Source organism: Ambystoma mexicanum, chromosome 6p (genome assembly GCF_040938575.1).
Source record: "Ambystoma mexicanum isolate Mex_15411 chromosome 6p, UKY_AmexF1_1, whole genome shotgun sequence".
In the NCBI taxonomy this organism is placed as follows: Eukaryota; Metazoa; Chordata; class Amphibia; order Caudata; family Ambystomatidae; genus Ambystoma; species Ambystoma mexicanum.
This window is the reverse complement of record NC_090935.1, coordinates 321,668,546-321,687,759: the sequence shown is the minus strand read 5'-3', so window position 1 is coordinate 321,687,759 and position 19,214 is coordinate 321,668,546. Positions and strand designations below refer to the sequence as shown.

Genomic DNA, 19,214 nt, shown 5'->3' with positions numbered 1-19,214 from the left:
AGTCAGCAGTCGTTGGTCTCCGTCGGAGTCCAGACTCCACATAAATCAGTTAGAGCTGCGGGCTGTCAGGCTAGCCCTGAAGGCTTTTCTGCCATCTGTGCGGGGGAAGAGTGTCCTGATGCTGACGGACAATACAGTGGCCATGTACTACCTCAACAAAAAGGGTTGGGGAGGCAGTGTCACTCCCACTGTGCAGAGAGGCAATGCAGCTCTGGTTCTGGGCCATCCAGCAGGAATTCGATCTCAGCAGTTCATCTGGCCGGAGACAAACGCAGCGGCGGAAGCTCTGAGCAGGCAGAGCACATTCTCTCAGGAGTGGGAGCTAGCTCAGGAAGTTCTTTTGGAGATCTTGTCCTTTCGGGAACCCCACGAGTGGATCTCTTCGCCACCAGTGTCAACCGGGAGTGCGAAAGATTCTGCTTGCAGGAATTTCTTCCAAGAAGAACCTTAGGGGATGCGTTAGTAGTGGAGTGGTCCTTCCCACTGCTGTACGCATTCCCCTCCAGTCCCCGTCATTCCACAGGTGTTGCAGAGCTTCGGTTACCAGATGATCCTCATTGCTCCTGCATGGGCCAGGAGAGCCTGGTACCCGGACCTTCTAGACATGTCCATCTGCCCTCCACGTCGTCTTCCCTACCAAGACGATCTGCTCTCATGGGATGGGGTCGAGTTCTCCATCCAGAGGTCAAGTCTCTCAGCCTTCATGCTTGGTATCTGAAAGGCTGAGCTATAAGGATTGGTACCTCCCTGAAGATGTGATTGAGGTGTTGCTTTCGGCCATAAGGCCCGCAACGAAATCCCTGTACCGTTGTCATTGGAAGAAGTTCTGCGACCAGTGCAGGGTACAGAATGTGGATCCTTTCCAATGTTCCATTCCTTTTGGTTTCGTCTTTTTTGCTTTCTTTAGCCCACAAGGGCCTGCAAGTAGGTACCATTAAAGGTTACCTGGCGGCGCTGTCCATATTTAAGCGCTCGTCTGAGGAATGTTCTTATTTTAAAATCCCTTTGATTTCTCAGTTCCTGAAAGGGCTAACTCATGTTTTTCCACCGTCGCCTTTCCAGGTGCCGGGATGGGATTTGAATTTGGTTATAAAGTTCCTGCTGGGAACTTCGTTTGAGTCCTTACATTCTTGTCCATTGAGACTGTTGTCCTGTAAAACTGTATTTTTAGTTGCGGTTACTTCCGCACGCAGAGTGAGTGAGTTGCAGGCACTTTCCGCCAAACCACCCTTCACTGTGTTCCATAAGGACAGGGTTGTCCTTAGGGTACGGCCTTCCTTTCTTCCGAAGGTTGTGTCCGAATTCTATCTGAGCCAGAAGGTAATTCTTCCAGCATTCTATCCTCTTCCACATCCTGGTAAGGTAGAGGAGAGTCTCCATTGGTTGGATCCTAGAAGAGCTTTGAGTTTCTATCTCCCACGGATGTCCCTGTCCAGAGTGGATGATCAGCCCTTTATTGGTTACTCTGGAAGGCGTTTAGATCAGGCTATTTCTAAGCAGACCTTGTCTAGATAGATCATTTTGACGTTCTCTGAATGTTATCGTTTGGCAGGGAAGGACCCTCCTGTAGGTTTACGGGCCCATTCTACTAGGGGTATGGCTGCCTCCACTGCACTAGAGAGGGGTGTTCCGATTCGCAATATTGGCAAAGCGGCCACATGGGCCTCTGTCCATACTTTTGTGAAACATTATTCCCTAGACTCTATCCATGGGCATGATTTGGCCTTTGGCAAGGCAGTCCTCTATTCGGCAATTTGATTGGGCATTCTAAATTTTCTAAATTCTTTTCCCACCTCCTTATGTTGGTACTCCTTTGGGAGTCTGTCAAAGATGTGGAATACGTCGGAGGACACAATCCCCTCGAAGAACAAGTTACTTTCTTACCTGGTAACGTTCTTTTGATGGGATGTTCCTCCGACGTATTCCACATCGTACCCTCCCTACCTGCCCCGCTACAGAATTTCTTTTGCGATTGCAGCTTCTGTTTCCGCAAGGCTTTCTGTGGTAAGGCTGGCAGAAGATTGGTGCCACACGTTCTGGGGGGAAAAAAACTACAACTGAGGCTACGGCTGTCGTGCGTCCTACATATAACATCTGGTGCCATCGGAGGAGGTCCTCGAGGGAGCGTATCGACGTTATCGACGCAGGACGCCTACGCCGAAAAGGTTTTCCGAAGCAGCACAGCTGTGGTAATCAATGCCAAAGATGTGGAATACGTCGGAGGAACATCCCATCGAAAGAACGTTACCAGGTAAGAAAGTAACTTCTTCTTCCAGCAGATGAAGCAAATCTTTTAGGAAGCATGGTTTCTTGATATTTCTTAGTATTAATGTCTCACACATGAGTCTTTTTGCAGATATACAGTAACACGGTTAAAACAGCAATGTAACTGAAGAGCTAATCTAGCCATAACTGCAGTTGTATTGTATTTTGAATCATAGGTTTGCTTTCTGGCCTGTATTCGGGCTTTCGTAACTCACTCCTAAAAAAACTGTTATGTGATATTTGCATAGTGCCATTGTTGTGGCCTCAAAACACTTTGGGTTGTCTGGGGGTTTTCCAAATAGTAGTTTGAATGTTAAATGGTAAACAGTACAGTACATTGCATTGCAGGAAAGGAAAACTGTAACAACACAATTGATTTGGTAGGGATTACCAGTTTTAATGTTTTGGATGTGGGGTGCTGTGTATTTTGCTATGTCAGTTGTTAAGCAATTATTGGCATGGGAGGCTTCAATAAGAGTAAAAAACATCGGGTAGATGCAACTGTCTATCCAATTATGATAAACTGTACATTACCTGCATATTTGGTAGGTACATTGTAGTGTTCATTACATAGTGAAACAGTACACTGCACGTATTCTATTTATTTTATCTGCATTTCTGTTCAGAGCTGGCCCTACCCAGTGAGTCTTAGAGAGCCTTACAAGATTCAAAAATTAAAAAGGTGGGAGGTGAAACAGAAGTAAAAAAAATGTTTTCAGGATAGGATAGGATAGAAAGATTAGGACAGACTAGTTATAGCAGGGGAGATGGAGGGACAGGGTGATGTGTGGGAAAACAGGTATGCTTTGATGCTCTTTCTGAAAGTGGCGATGGAGAGTGCAGTGTAGATGTGAAGAGGTAGGGTGTTTCATTCCCTAGGTGCCAAGTAGGTAAATGCTTACTTCTGTGTGCATGATAGTTTGCACAGTGGATCGTGTAGGAGATGCTGGCTTGCTTGTCCGGTGTTTGTGTGGGTGATGGGTTTGAGTTTGTCGTGAAGGTAAGATACTGTTTTGTGGTGGATGGCATTGTAAACAATGTAGAGACTTTTGAAGGCAATTATTTGGGTTACCTGGAGCCAGTTTGGCTGGGGTGATGTGTGAATGTTTCTGGTAGGTGGAGGATGAATCTAGCTGCTGCGTTTTGTTTGGCTTGCAGGGAGGCAAAAGTACTGCTGTGGAGTCCAGTGAGGATAACATGTCCATAGTCCAGCTTGGACAGAACCAGTATTTGGACTGCAGTGCAGAAGTTATTAGGAGAAAGGATGTTACTGATCTTTCTTAATAGATGTGGTTATAGATTGCATGCTTTGGTGACAGCAACTATGTAGTGTGTGAAGGAAAGGTGGTGGTCAATGGTGATCCAAGGAGTGAGTTTGGGTGGGTGTCTAGGGTGGGCAGATGAGGTATTCCATTTTAGAAGGTTTGAGCTTGAGGTGGGTTGCCATCCAGGTTGTGATAGTGGAGAGACAACTTTGGAGAATGTGAAGTTGAAAGAAATGAGTTTTGGTATTATCTGTGTGTGTGTCATCTGCGTATTGGTGGAAATGGATGTTTGCTATGGGTCTGTCCAAGGGATTCAACATATAGGTTGAAGTGGATTGGAGACAGGGAAGAGCCTAGCGTGACCCCACACTGACCGGGATGGTTCGCTTCAGAAAGGGGGCATGATGAAAAAGTATATCCTGTCAATAAATAAGGAGGTGAACCATTGTGGACAGTGCTTGAGAGTAGAATGGTGTATGTTTGTTTATTTAATATAGCGCAAAACCAAATCCACAGGTAGCCGGGCGCAAACATTACAAGGATACTCGAGAACTTAGTTACAGTGACAAGCAAAATAGGCAGTAGGACAGTTCAGCAGCGTTACAGTCTGAATATACTTATACAGTTAATGCCAGGTGTCGGAAGCATAAAGAGCAAAGTAACAATCAACCACAGTTTTGTAGTCCCGGTAGGATCCAGTGAAATTCCTAGATACTAGCAGTGGTAGTCGGAGGTCCCTATGGGGAGGTCAAGTTAACAAAGGGCATAGTCGGGAGGTGTCACTCAGGACGAGTGGTTCTAGTAAAAGAGGGTGATCACATTAGATGTCATTAGATCGTATCCATGAAATAACCTTGCGCCTGAAACTTAGGTAGGGTTGGTCCTTTCTAAGTTCTAAGGGGAGTTTGTTCCAGGTTTGGGCAGCTATGACTGGAAAGCTAGCGCCGCCACTGTACTCTTTTATATCTAGGCACCATCAAGGTATAAGCGTTAGTCATTCTTGTGGGACGGTTTCAGATTCTCTTGTTGATTTTATTTGCTAGATAGGGAGTAGCTATATTGTTGAGGCATTTGGACCTGAGTGAAAGAGTTTTGAGGGTGATCCTGTCTTTAATTTTTAGCCAGTGGATATTCCTTCTGGGGGTAGAGACATGGGCTCTGTTAGGAATGTTTAATGCTACTCTAAGAACGTTATTTTGGAGTGTTTGGAGTTTGTTGAGGGTAAACTTGTTAGATCCCACATATAGGACATTACAATAGTCCAATCTGGATATGATAAGTGCATTAGCTAAGGTGATACAGCTAACCTCTGTTAGGAATGGTCTACATGCTCGGATCAGTTTACAAGTATAGGCTGTGGAGGAAGCTAGGGAGTTAATTTGTTTCTTAAAAATGAGTGCTAAATCCAGCTAGACCCCAAGGGTTTTGACTGCAGGCATCACTTTGATGACATTGTTGTCAATGTTAAATGAGGCATAGTTCGGGTCAAGTTTTTTAATCACTGTTTCTGTGCCGAGGATCAGAATCTCTGTTTTGTCGTCATTCAGACAGAGGCCATGGGATGCCATCCATGCCTGAATGAGGAGATATATCTTGTTTACCAAAGCTGAGTCTTCCAAGAAGTTACCCGAAAGGGGGATGAGGATCTGAGTGTCACCTGCGTAGTTAGTGTAGATGACACCCAGTCTATCCAACTTGTCAAACAAAGGTTTGGTAAAGATGTTGTACATAGTAGGAGACACACATGATCCCTGGGGGTCACCGGAAGAGACTTGTATGGGATCAGCAGCTGCTAGGGGGGAGAAGACTCTCATTGTCTGGTTAGCAAGGAAGGATTGTACCCAGGTTATGGCATCGCTTGAAAAGTGAGCAGCGGAGCCGAGGTGATTGCATAAGACTGCATGATCTACCAGGTCAAAGGCTGCCGAGAGGTCAAGGAGGAGTAGCATAGCTGATTTTCCATTATCCTTCAACTCGTCAATTTGAATCTTAAGATCAATCAAGGCTGTTTCAGTGATGTGAAGGGGGCGGAAGCTGGATTGTCGTGAGCCTGGAAGGTTGTTAGTTTCAAGGTAATCTTGAATTTGCAGGTAGGCTTCCCTGTCAATGATTTTGAGTAGGAATGGGACGGTGGTGATGGGTCTGTAATTTGTCGGGATGGAAGGGTCGAGAGTTTGGTTTTTTAGCAAAGGTAGGAACCAAGATTGTTTAAGGTTATTGGGCACTAGATTAATCTTACGTTGAACAGTTTGGAGATGAAGGGAGCTAGGTCTCTCGCTGCATCTTTTATAATTGGAGCAGGGCAATTATCTGCTTTACAATTAGAAGGCTTTAGGGAGAGTATCATTTTTTCTGTCTCTAGTATGGTTATTTATTTGAAGCTAAAGGGGTGAGGAGTGTTATTGGGCTGGTTTAGGGAAGGCTGTACCTTAGGAGTAGGCTCCGCTAGCTATAGCAAGGCAGCTTTTTTGATTGCAATTTTGGTTTGAAGAGAGCTAATTTTTCCTGCAAGGGCATTTTGTATATTCTTGCACCAGAGCTTGTTTTTGGGAGTATTATCAGTTTGCGGTATGGGTGATTCCATTTCACGGAGGATGGAGAATAATTCCTTAGTGTCAGATTTGGCTTTAGCTATTCTGTCGTCGTAAGTGTTCTTTTTTGTGCTAATAATTTCCTTTTTGTACCGTTTGGCCTGGGTGGCTAACTTAATTTTGTTCTCCTCAGTAGGCGAGTGTCGCCAGATTGATTGCAGTTTTCTTTTTTGAGTTCTAAGGTCCTTCAGTTGAGGTGTGAACCAGTTATTCAGGTGTGAAAGTTGTTTGCCTTTACAGATTTTGGTAGGGACGATCAGATCTAGTGCCTTGGTCATGGTGCTATTATAGGTTTCCACAAGTAAGGTCGGGTCTGTGATATTGTCTACATTGTTAATGGTGGGGAGGAGGTGTGGAAGGAGTTGTTCTACTGTGATAGTTTTTTTTCTTCTAGTGGGGAGTGGCGGGGCCATAATTATAGGTTTAGGGTGGGTAAGGTCAAGTGAGGCAGAGAATGAGATTAAATGGTGGTCTGTCCATATTTGAGGAGTTATACTGGTGATACTGATTGTTGCAGTTCAAGTCAGCAACCCAATCTAGAGTCCTACCTTTAAAGTGTGTAGGGGTAGTGGCTTTTTGCGTTAATCTGTAATCATGCAGTAGTGTGGCGACAGATGTGACATGTTTGTCATTACAGTCATTGAAGCCAAGGTTGAAGTCTCCTAATAGTAGGATTTGCGCATGGCCTTTTGTATTGTTAGTCAGGATACTAGTTAGGTCATCCTCGAAAGTTCCTAGTGGTCCAGGAGGTCTGTAGATCACATAGATGGTGAGAGTACGGTTACATGAGAGTTGGAGTTTGGCAATGAGGAGTTCACAGGACTGAAAAGGCGTAGTAGTGGCTAGTCTAATGGGCAAGTTGGCTTTGTGGATAATAGCTAAGCAACCTCCTTTGGTATTAGGTCTGTCAACTCTTAGCAGTTGGTAGCCGTCTGGTATTGCTAGCATAATAGCAGGGCCAGCAGCCTCATGGAGCCAAGTTTCAGTTATGAGCAGCAGGTCTAGGTTCTCATTAGTTGGGGTTTCTGAAATCTCAGTGGCGTGGGCTACCATGGATCTAGCATTAATGAGGGACCCAGTTAGCAAAAGGGTGCTAGTTGGTATGGTGGTAGGGGGTTGCGTCTTTTTAGTTAAAGTAGCTACTTGAGATAGTAGCCGCTTGGTGGGTGAGACGCCTAGAGGCAGAGGAGCGGGATTGGGGTGTTGTGAACATTTGTTCATTGGGTTAGTTAGGTTAGTATAGCCCTGAATGTGTAGTAGGGTGATGGTTCATGTAGATAGGACAGTCTAGCCCTTAGTCTCATGTTTCTATCTTTAGGTTGGCAAGAGGCAACGCGTGCAAGTGCCATGATAGTAAGGAGGCTCAATGCAAAGTGTACTGTATACTTTTGGGAGGTTTTCATTATGGTCGTGGGCAATGAGTAGCTAGGTTTATTAGTACAAATCATGCTAGGACCTGGCCTTGCATGGACATGTGTAGTTTAGACAATGTGCTGCAAGTTAGGAGGACTAGGCATGTGCAGTTATACTATAGGCTACAAAGGCCTAGACATATGCAGATTAGGCAAGGTACTGGACATAAGGCTGACTAGACAAGTACAGATATGCTATGAACTGCAAATGCAAGGTCAAATGCAATCACAGATCAGGCTAAAAACACTGTGCAGGCAGGTAAGAACCAGTATGGTCACAGGGTCTGTCTAGGTTCGACAATCACAGATTAGGCTAAAAACACTGTGCAGGCAGGTAAGAACCAGTATGGTAACAGGGTCTGTCTAGGTTTGACAATCACATATTAGGCTAAAAACAGTGTGTAGGCAGCTAAGAACTAAGGCAACTGGCAATAGTATTGTTTGCAGTGGTCACTTAAAATGCTCTAATAAAGCGGGAGCAACAGCAATACATCTCAATCATAGCATTACAGTAATATGCATGGCAGTAGTACCAGAGTCTAAATATATAGTTAGCAAGAGAATAGTTGGCTAAGGGACAGTAGTGAAACAGTCAATTATACATTTTGGCTAGCCCAAGTAGCATTTAACTCATTCAAAACTAGAAAAGATGATCTGGTTGAATCACCATATAGGTTGTAATTATTTGTCCATATATAAAGTGCATACGTGATGCGATATGAGAGCCCAACAAGGTCAGACAACTGTGAAGCCAGGCAGCAGTGCAAAAGTCCAACACACAGGCAGCCGAAAAAGTGTCTTTTAAACAGTTCCTTGCAGCAATGTGAACAACAATCTGACGGAATAAACAGCACAACAAAGGTTGCAATGAAGGTTTGACCATAAGCACTGGTGAGCTGCTTACCCTAATATATGAGCATGCATGAACAAAATGTTACAGGTGGGTCCCAGGAGGAGCAGGGGTCCTGGCACTCGGCACTTTCCGGCTCCTGACAGGCTCTCGACAGGAGGAAGCCTTAGGCAGTGTGCCTTCAGTGGTGGGCTGGCTTAATCGCCTGCTGGCTCACTATTGGCCAGGAAATAGGGACTCCAGGCCAATCAGGATAAGGATCCGAGCCTGGTGTGGTTGATGGTGTCGAAGACTGTGGAGAGGTTGAAGAGTAAGAGTAGTGCGGTTTGTCCTTTGTCACTGATGTTTGGGAGGTCATCGAGTATGTGAAGTGTAGCGGTCTCGGTGCTGTGTCCAGGTCGAAAACCAGATTGGAATAGTTTGAGTAGATTGTTTGCGGCGATGTATTATTGCACTACAGAAAAGAGCATTGCATGATAACTGTACATTCATTGCAGGAATATTAAAGTTGCTTTAGCAGACATGACTAGTGCTATTAGCCTTAAAGAGTCTGTTGCAGGGTGCATTGTGTTTCGCTATGTTAGTGAACAATCCAGTGGTGTAGACCTGTTGTACTTATAATGGTGGATCCGTTTTTGCCGTCACTGTTTCAAACAGTCTTCTTAGGAATACACAGCACCTTATGGGGAGCAGTGAAAACTGTTCAGTCAATGTTGTCTTCCACGATTAGCCCACTTGTATTTATCACGTCCCCGGGAGTGAGATCGATGACCAGCCCCAAAGTGAGAGTTACTGCTTGTCTGGGAAAATTTTTTAAGATTCAAGGATGGTTCCATTAATTCTGTTTGGTCAGTTCGGAAGCCAGGCGGGTTTGGCTAATGCTGTTAGCTGGGCATGTGTCTGGAATTTTGTTAGTGATTTGCTTCCAAGTAGCTTTGTGCAGGTGTTATTGGCTAGTCGCATATTGGTGGTTGATGTCAATATTGGATTGAATGTTTCTCTTGTTGGTTGGGTATGGTGAGTGTGGACAGGCATTAGGCAGGGGTATGGAGGAACAGCCGTGCCTTGAAGAGATGTGTGCCTTTAAAGGAGTGGATATTGATGGGTAGCGAGTCTACATTTTTGGTGTTTGTGCAGAGGGCGCAGAGCCTCCCTGCCTAGTTCTCCTAGTCATAGGGATTTCTAGTAGTTGAGCAGTGACAGATCTGAGGTTGCCTTTTGATTGTAGCATAGAAATGTCCACTGGAGAAATTCTGGACCTTTTTTTGTTATGCCTCAGTGAGTGAAGCACCTTGCTTTGAAGATGGCCGACATTCCGATCGGTAGCCACTAAAGAACTTATAAGAATGGGGGCCATAGGTTATCTGGGTTCACAGTGTAATCAGTCTTGTAGTTTCACTCTGGTAGAGAGCATTACCATCATGCAGGTGCCAGATGAGGATTGCTGTCACTGTGGGTCAATGTTAGGAGTTAGTAGATACAGCAGAGGATATGAAGATGAGAAAAAAGCATTTAATCAGTGCATTTGCGGTGGTGAGGGGCATTTTTAGAGGTGAGTATACATTTAATTAATAAATGATGCACATTAAACCTACCAGTATGCTACAAGATTTCCGTTTAAACATGTGCAAATGCGTTCCACTGATTGAATTCCAAAAATAAGATCATAGCAACATTATTTAGAGCATCATGATAGGAATGTACTTGCTCTGTTTTGGTCAGTTACATCACATTAGCAACCAGCTCTCCAGCATGTAGGCAACCCGGCCAATCTGGACATGATGCTTGAAAACCATGGTGGCAGTCCAATGTGAGCCAATAAGAATAGAAACATGGATATTACTTGTATATACTCACATGGGTTCTGAATTGAATTATTAGGCGATGTTCTTATGTAAGTGGCAACGTAAATGGCTATTTTTTTTACTTGTGCTATCCAGTACATTTAATTCGGAAACTAATGTACTGACGTTTGCTATGTCACGATGAAGACAGATTTCATTGATTTAATTACCCACGATCAAGAAAGTTTGCTTCGATTACATAAATAAATGCAAGTGTCTGGGAGCCCCTTTACTGAGAACGAACATGGGTCAAATACCCTGTTCTATGGAATTTCTTCCACCCAGGAAGGTCTGCGACCATGTTTTAGCTCGCTGCACCCTTCACAAAGGAGAAATATCCATTTGCATATCAGTCTGGTCCCACCCACCAGGGCAGTCAAGCATCGAAATGCTAGGCAATTCTCCTCTGCACAAGAGTACCATCAGCAAACCCAGACTTGTGTTTCAGCTTTGTTTGGCTTCCTCAGTGAGGTGAAGCAGAGCCTCTCTAAATCACAGTGAGCAAGGAGTCCACCTCTGGATTACCCCAGATCACTTAAGGTGAAACCCCAAGTTTTACAAATTCAGCAAGGGTGTGTGAGCCTCTCTACTGAGAACGAACATGGGTAAATAGCTTTGCCTAGCATTTCTGTGCTGGACTTCCCTTGTGGGTGGGATCAGCCTGATATGCAAATTGATATTTCTCCTCTGTGAAGGGTGCAGTGAGCTACAACGTGGTTGTAGAAACACCTGAGTGGATGAAATGCCATAGAACAGGATATTTGACCCATGTTCGTTCTCAGTAGAGGGACCCTCACACCCTTGGTGAATTTACTGAAAGAATGGCATGGGAAATTGCTTGCAGCTTCTGGCTGTCTTGTGATCTTAAGAAACACTGCTCTTAATTATTGTGCAATATGAAAAGTCTTATGTACTTTTCCACTGTACAACTGTGGTATGTTTGAAATAATGCAGGTACACAGCTCATATCTTTCTCAACAAAGGTAGTGCACTTAGTTTTATAGTGGTCTCTGAGATCCAATTTAGGCCAGTACTTTAAGAATTGTAGTATGCTGTAAAAAATAGAGTAAATAATTGCCACAATCGTCCCACATGTGTACCTTATTTTTCCCCACATGTCTTAATAGTAGTTGTAGATGAGGCTGGAGATCGTTAAATTACAACAGTATTTCTTGTCAAGCAGGCTATTCTATCTTGAAAGTGTAGCATAGGTGTTAGTTTGACCTTCAACCTAATCTTAATTGTTGTTTCCTTTTTCTGTTATTATATGGTTTGTGTAATTGACTTGCCTTATCCTTTTCTCTTCTTTTTCATTAGGAAATATGCATGAAAGAAAAAGAACCAGATGAAAAGACAACAAATATTTTTTTGTTACCAGGTAATGAATTTTCCTTTATGCATTTGATTTTGTGAACCTTCTGTATCCTCGCATGGATTATGAAAATGTTTTCAGTATTATAAATATGCAATACAGTGCAAGGAATATTTATTTGCATGACAAGTTATTTAATAATTGCTGTAGCCATTGCATGCTGAAGTACAGAGTGAAAAATAAATGTGTAGGTGAAATTGAGGTCAGTGAAGCTATCTGTACACTGCAGAAATTCCTGCAGTTCAAAGGGAAAATATGCAAGTCAGCAGATAATCTGTTTTGCAACGTTTTGGTCATTCTACTTGGCCTTTGACATTCTTACTTCTCCATGTGAGTAGGAGAGTACAATTGGCAAGCCTTGGCAAATGGACAAACTCCATGTAATTAAAATGAAAAATCAAGTAATTGTATGAAATATCTTGTATTTATCAGCGATAGTGGATGTTCCATGCAACAACTTATTTTTCTGAGGGTGACTGTTGTGTGTAGTCAAACATGATTTTGTCTCCATTTAAAAACTGTATTATAACTGACAAAATGCCATGTGTGTTGTCTTCTACTTCTAGTTGTGGTTGAACTCCCAACTTAATTTCATTATTTTCAGGCTACCCTCAGCCTCCCCCTCTCCTTCCCTCATCTCTGACTGTCTGTCTGCTATCCAGGAATGGTGTGCCGCCAATGACCTCTGCCTTAATGCCAGTAAGACTGAGATTCTACTCATCGGTACACCCACTCCCTCCTTCCCTGCAGCTCTCTGGCCTGCCTCCCTTGGCCCCCTCCCTGCTCCTACCTGCAATGCAAAAAACCTTGGGGTCATCTTCGACTCCACACTCTCCTTCTCTCCTCATATTTCTGACGTCGCTAAGAAGTCACACTACCAGCTGCACCTCCTCAGAGGTATTCTTCCCTTCCTCTCCTTCCCCCAGAAGCTCACTGTCTCCCGAGCCCTGGTTCTCTCGAAGCTGGATTACTGTAACAGCCTCTATCTTAATCTGCCTGCCTCCACTCTCCGCCCTCTGCAACTCATCCAGAACAGAACTGCGAGACTTGTCCTTGGCCTCAAGCCCAGGAACCGTATCTCTCCAGGACTGAAATCTCTACACTGGCTCCCAGTGGCTGCGAGGATAAAGTTCAAAACCCTCTGCATTGTCCACAAGGCCTTCTGGGGCCTGGGTCCTAAATACCTTCAACTCTCTCTTCCCAAATATCTTCCTTCCCGAGCCCTTCGCTCATCCGCCTCCAACTCCCTCAGGGTCAGCCGCTTCTCGAAGCAACGAGCTGGGGGTAGATCTCTCTCCGCGGCAGGGGCCTCCCTCTGGAACAGCCTTCCTGCCTCCCTGACACTTGAGGAGAACCATCTCCGGTTCCGGAAGCACCTCAAAACCTTCCTCTTTGCTTCTGCTTTCTCTCTCCCTCTCCCCTGCTGAACAGCTAATATTCTTCACTGAAACTGCACTGATTCTGCAACTGGACCACTCTTAACGGCCTCGGTCCTGGGCCCAGCCACTCTCCACTTGCACTGATGCCCTGGAACCCCTCTGCACTGCGGGACTGTCTCTGTATCCCTACAGCCCCCCCCCCCCTTTTCCAGCACTTGTTCTGCACTTACCTTGCACTTGCCACCAGCTGGCCCTATTTATTTATTACTTTACGCCACTTACCTTGTACTGCACTTCCCCCCCTCCCCTTCCACTTTTCCCCCTCCCCCATCCCTGCACTTGCGCGATCTGAATGACACCTGGCCTAGTAGGATCGTTGTCTGTCTCCCCTTGTTCCTCCCCTCCCTGCCTCGTTGCGCCTTGAAACACCTGTGTATAGGCGCGTTACAAATGCCATATCATATCATATTATATTTCTCTGTTGGGAATTCTGGGAGACCTTTTTGTTGCTGTGATCAGTCAACTAATCTGAGGAAACATTACCTAGTGCCATGGAATTGAACTGAGATCATTCAGACTTTGCAGTTTCTGACTCAAATGACCTTCACCCTTTTGCAAGCTCAATGAGTCTGTTTCTTTATGCTCCTCCTGTCCATAATCTAATTGTCACAAGACCATTCCTATTGTCCTACTTCCGTGAGGGACCAGTGTTATAGGCCATGCAGTGAGACTAGACTATTTCCAACACGATACAAAAATTGTCTGCTGATGGGCTTGTGAAAATTCTGATCTTCGTCTAGGAGCTCCCCATCCGAAACCAACATCATTTGTGGCCCTCGCCCAAGAAAACCTCTGGTTCACACTGATATTTCTTGTGTGCTTTCAATGCCAGGGCATACTAGTTTGTCTATTTTCTGTTTTCATACTGTAGAAGGAGAAATACTCAATGAAGTACTCTGAGTAAACTCTCTTTTAAAAGTTGTACTTATACTATGGGTCTCTCCTCCCCGCCCTGGAAGTTACACTTAGGCAGCTAAAACAAAGAGTTTCCCCAACTGGTGTGCAGAGACAGTGAGTTGTTTACCCTGATCTGCCAAGAGCATGTATACCTCCAGGGGCGTCTTCTTTAAAAACTGAATAAGGCCATCCCTTTGCCAAGGCTTGATGTCATCATTGATCAGTCCACCTCTAGTAATGGTGTTAGGCAGAAACCTGTGCAGTCCCTCTGGGACCACTGCAAAAGATTTAAGACTACAGGTGTTTGGCAGTAAACCAACTTGGTAGCAGTCTGTACCACACGGATTCACTTGGTAGCTGTGGCTGAGCAGTCAGACTTCCCTCAAGAAGAGTTAGGCAGTATACAGAGTATTCACAATAGGTCAAGAGAGCACAATAGAACAAGTAAACACTGACCAGGGCTTGGTGCAAAAGAGATATAATTATTTATTTAAAAACCACATCTATAAAAACACACAGGCACTAATAGTAAGCAATTCAAAAACACGGTCACTAAAAGATATACACTCCCTTAAAAGAATATTAGACAAGTCTTAAGTAAAGCCTCACTTATTTTCAGACAGCAGTGAGCGCTTAACGTAGATGGCACTCTAATAATTCGTTTTAAAAAGGGAGAGAAAAGCAGAGAATAAATTGAAACAGATCCCAACACTTTTTCACGAACACAACAAGAGGGGAAGGCAAAGTAACACCGTGAATTCAGAGTCAGTAGGCCGGATCCGCTTTAAGAGGATCGAAACGAAATGTGTCCAAGGTCACACGGCTGCAGTGCTCAAAAGTCTTGTAATGGTTCAAAAAGGAGTTGGACCAAAGAAAGGGACCAGTTAGAGGGTCAAGGCGGCCAGCCCAGTCCAGAAGGTTAAGGGGTTATTATTACCTTGTAGCAATCTTTAGAAAGGGAGGCCTGGCGGACACGGTACCTTAAAGTGGTGAGAATACTCCAGCGGGGGCAGTTGTTCCTGGCAGCGGATGCAAGTCGGTGCTTCGTCCGGGGGAAGAGAGGATCTCGTCGTGGAGGAAGACAGGAGTCCGTTGCACTGCCAGGGAAGAAACCAGCCGCAGAGTTTCTCAGGTACAAGGAGCGGTCCGTTGATTCGCGTTTCAGTGGTGAGTGGCTATCCAGCCGCCGGGTTGCTTGGCACGGGCAGTTCGACCACAAACCGGTCTGGGGTGCGAAGAAAGAAGGTAAAACTGGTTGTGCCCACCAGTCGGGGGAAGAAGCCTCTCCAGCCGGGAGATCTTCTCTGTCGTCGGGAAGTGGTGAGTCGGTTCCGAAGGGCTCCACCGGTGGTGTCGTCGTGGTAGGTCAGCTCAGCTTCTCCCTAGTCGGATTCTCAGGTCCTGTGGCGACTTCTGAAGTTCCAGTCCCCAAAGCCCTGCTTTTATGCAGCACACCCCCATTCACTCAGCCTAGCTGTCAATCAAACATGCTAAGTGGTGAGCCGGCCGGCTCACCACTTGGGCCAATCACACAAGAGTGCGCATTGAGTTACCAAGGTAACTCAGTCCACGGTGCCTAAACCCCCTCCCACACCGCTTGTGGTACCCAGAGTGGCACCACTTTTGGAGGCTTCTGTGGAGAAGCCCGCCAAAAAGTGGAACAAAGGGCTCGACTTGGGTTGGAGTCACAGAAGAGAACACAAACGCCATTTTAGAATCGAGTCCTGGCAAAAAATACCAACCGGCAAATTAATATTAATTAAATAAACCGACGGTATGTTCGAGGATATGAGAATTAAATAATTAAAGTTGGTAGCCTCGAACAATGGGAAAATCCCATAGGAAAATATTTGCGGTCAATATAAAAAGTAGTTTCCACTGCCACCAGCCAAAACTCTATCAGGGGGGACGGAGACGTGCCCCCTCGACTAACAGACCCCGGGGCAATCGAATTGCCCCGACCAGTACGTCCACAATATGATGGTTTGTACTGGTTTCTGTTAATAATTTGGTACTAGTAAAGCCAATGGTGACTTTACATGCCCTGGGAGACAGTAGTCAGTCCCAGGGTATGGAGTCTATGGTGGGGCGTCACTATGACACCCCTGTGTTACTGCACGGAGGGTGCTGTGTAACAAACATAGTAAAAACACATGAGACCCTATGGAGTAAAGGACTCCATAGCCCATAAAACACATTAACAGTCAAAGGAACACCATAAATCATGTCCAAGAGTGGGAGAAAAAGAGTCTCACTCTTGGCAGGAGCAAAAAACAAACTCCAGAAATCCAGCAAAGCTGCTGGGGACTCACTAGGTTAGGAAATTCAGCCTAAAGAGAGAATTCTCCCTAACAAATGGCCTGGTCCTGACTTCCTTTTTGCCACTACCTTCCCTAGTGCAATAAAGAGGACGATGTTTCTCTCTTGATTTGTTAGGTTAAGAAGATCCTGGTTGTAGTATATACAATGATAATGTCATTGCTCAAATAATTCTTATCGAGCTCTCACAGAAAACCGTTGATAGCCATGAAAGCATTACAAAAACTTGCGTGTATCCTGGTTTACAAATGTCCAATTCTTTGTAAAGACACTGGCTCAGATAAGGAAGGAACCGATTTACAACCAGAGCATTACTATGCTGGCTGTTACCAGTAAGTGATAACCTACTATATACTATATTCTGCTGATTTGGTGTGCTATACTATATGCAATATTATGTTAAGGAGTGACTCAGAGTGCCTGTTAGCCTGTCATGCTGCCGGGAATCTGAAGCAGCACATCTTTCTTTCAACTGCATTTGGAGTACGTTATTATGGACACTATAATACATCGATATTGTAATTGGCTTACTACCTTTGAGAATATCCATTTATATGTACTTTCTCCCTCTATTACAGTTAAATTGTTTGGCCACGCCCCTTGCACCTACCACCTCTATAAATCCTCCGGGCCACGCGCCACTGCGTGCGTACCACGAGGAGTACCTCCGAGTGCCCTTTGGCCTGTTGGCCTGTTTGCCGGCTTGCAGGTGGCAGAGACGAGTGGTTTTTATTTTGTAACGTTTTGCTTTTTCTCAAATTTACTTTTTTTGCTTTGATTACATGCTTGGTTTTTGTTTTTATAATATACCATGATGTTCCGAAGGGCTAGTGTTGGCACGGTCCCTTCAAAATCTTTGCAGTCAGGTCCTTGTACACGAAACCTGAAGCAACAAGGAGCGCGGATGTATAATGACATACTATCCGCGCCCCTTGTTTTCACTCTGGTGAGGAACACGATTCGGATGGCACTTGCGTGCCACCTTCCACAGTCTCCGCCTCCCGATCCGAGTGACTCCTCGTTATTGGAGTTGGAGGTGGCTGGGTATTCCCCTATTGTGATTGAGTCTGGTGTGCCATTGTTTGATCACAAGGTAGAACTGTCCACCCCCCCCTCCCCCGCACCCTCCTGCTCGAAGAGCGTGGGGAGAGTTGCTTGCTCATCTTTGGAGCAATCCTTCTTGGTCAACCCCCCCCCCCCTCCTCCCCCCCTGCTTTTTTGTCCAGGGAAATCCCTCTTCTCGCCTTGTCACAGCATATGCTTGGACCGGTTGAGTTAGTGGACGACCTAATACCATCTACCCAGGTACAGATGGCTCACCAGGGGTGGAGGGGGGGTTTAATTGAGTGACATTGATAAAATGGCTCCGGTGTTAGCAGATCCACACCACTTGTTTGACGGATATAAGGGTCCTGTTGGTAAGAATGATAGTGGCAGTCAGACCTTCCACAAGTGATAATACAAATATCTATGAACCTCTATTTGAGGTTCTTGAAGGGGTGGTATCCAAGAAGGACGATTGTATTGGTGAGTTAGCACCTCAGGACAATTCAGTTAGCTCTTGTCATGATGTAGGGTCTCAACCTGACGAAATAGTGGAGGATTTGTTAGTGGCTACATGGCCTGGGCAACAAAAAAACAAAAAACAATGACGTAATATTCCTAACAATCTCTCGAAAAGAACATCTAGAAACTCTTCACCAACTTTTATAAGAGAGGATGTAGCGAAGGCTGAAACTCTGAGTCATGGTCTTGATGTAGATCCAGAAGAGGATTTCGTGATCGATATGGGGGAAAGTACTCCAGCGTTAAATACTCTCTTTAACGAAATGTCACACAAAAGGAAGACAAAAGCGAAAGATAAATCTAAAGTCGGTAGCTTGCACAAATCCAACTACAACTATACGGGGGGTTTATCGCACTCCGAATCGCTCAAACAGAAGAGCGCTATCAGCGTAGAAGGTAGGTGTGTATCTGCTATTTACTAAAAACACACCAATCAACGTAGATCTCCCTCCAACCTGTATAAAAGCTCACTAGTTATTCCAGCCCAAGATTTTAGTGCACTTGGTGACTGGTGTGGATCCTACCTCCTTAACTCGTCTAGAAGAGGTTCCGGGGCCCTTGATACCGGAGCAGTCATCGAATCCTGAGGCTCAACGGTCTGTTTCGTTCGTGATTTATTGGATTTTAAAATTTGTTTATTGGCATTTAACGTTTCCAACATCATACAGTATATTGGCCGGAATCCTTACTCAGATTATCCGACTCTTAAGCAGAAGTTGTGCCTTCTTAAACAAACAACATACAAACAACATACAAACAACAAATTAACAGTAACTGTCTCCATAGTAAAGGGGGGGGTAACAGTTGTCAGGTTTCTGGAAAAGACAGGTGTTTGGGCGGCTGGTGGGAGTGGGCGAGTTCTTCTCTGGCCCCCATCTGGTGTGTTGTGGTCTAGGTGTCAGCATCTTAGTTGACCGTGTGGGTCGAATGGTCAGCCGGGTGACTCGTTCAGGGGGGTTTATCGTCCGAGGAGCGGGACAATTTAGACATGGTGTCCTTCCAAGCTGCTAGGGCCATGCTCGAGTCATTAGTAGATCTGGTTACGCTGTCCTCCCAGGCTCTTGTTTCAGCGTTTGCCCATCTTTCGAATTCTTTGCGCCATATTTTATAGTTAGGACCTGCAGTTTTTTCAGACCATGGCGATAGCTCTCTTGGCCGTTATGCACAGCAAGTCCACCAGTCTGACAGCGTATTTGAGTTTGGCCAGCCTGGGATAGATGCCTAGTAGGCACTCAGCTGGGGTCCATTGGAATCTAGTTACTTCCGCTTCTTCGCAGGTTCGCTTCACTTTTGACCAGAGGTTCTGTGCCTTGATGCAGCTCCATAGCATGTGGATCAAGTCCGCCCCGTCAGCCCCACACCAGGTGCACTGTGCCTGTGTGGAGTTGTTGAAC

The 19,214-nt window shown here is 45.1% G+C and overlaps 1 protein-coding gene across 1 annotated transcript in view; it reads left to right on the top strand.

Annotated features, from left to right (window-relative positions):
• The window catches only part of MTMR12 (myotubularin related protein 12), a 1,529,619-nt gene that overhangs the window by 221,807 nt on the left and 1,288,598 nt on the right, over positions 1 to 19,214 (top strand). The window contains exon 2 of the mRNA XM_069627080.1: positions 11,545 to 11,605. Within this exon, the coding sequence (XP_069483181.1) occupies positions 11,545 to 11,605 (61 nt within the window). The remainder of the gene's footprint in view (positions 1 to 11,544; positions 11,606 to 19,214) is intronic.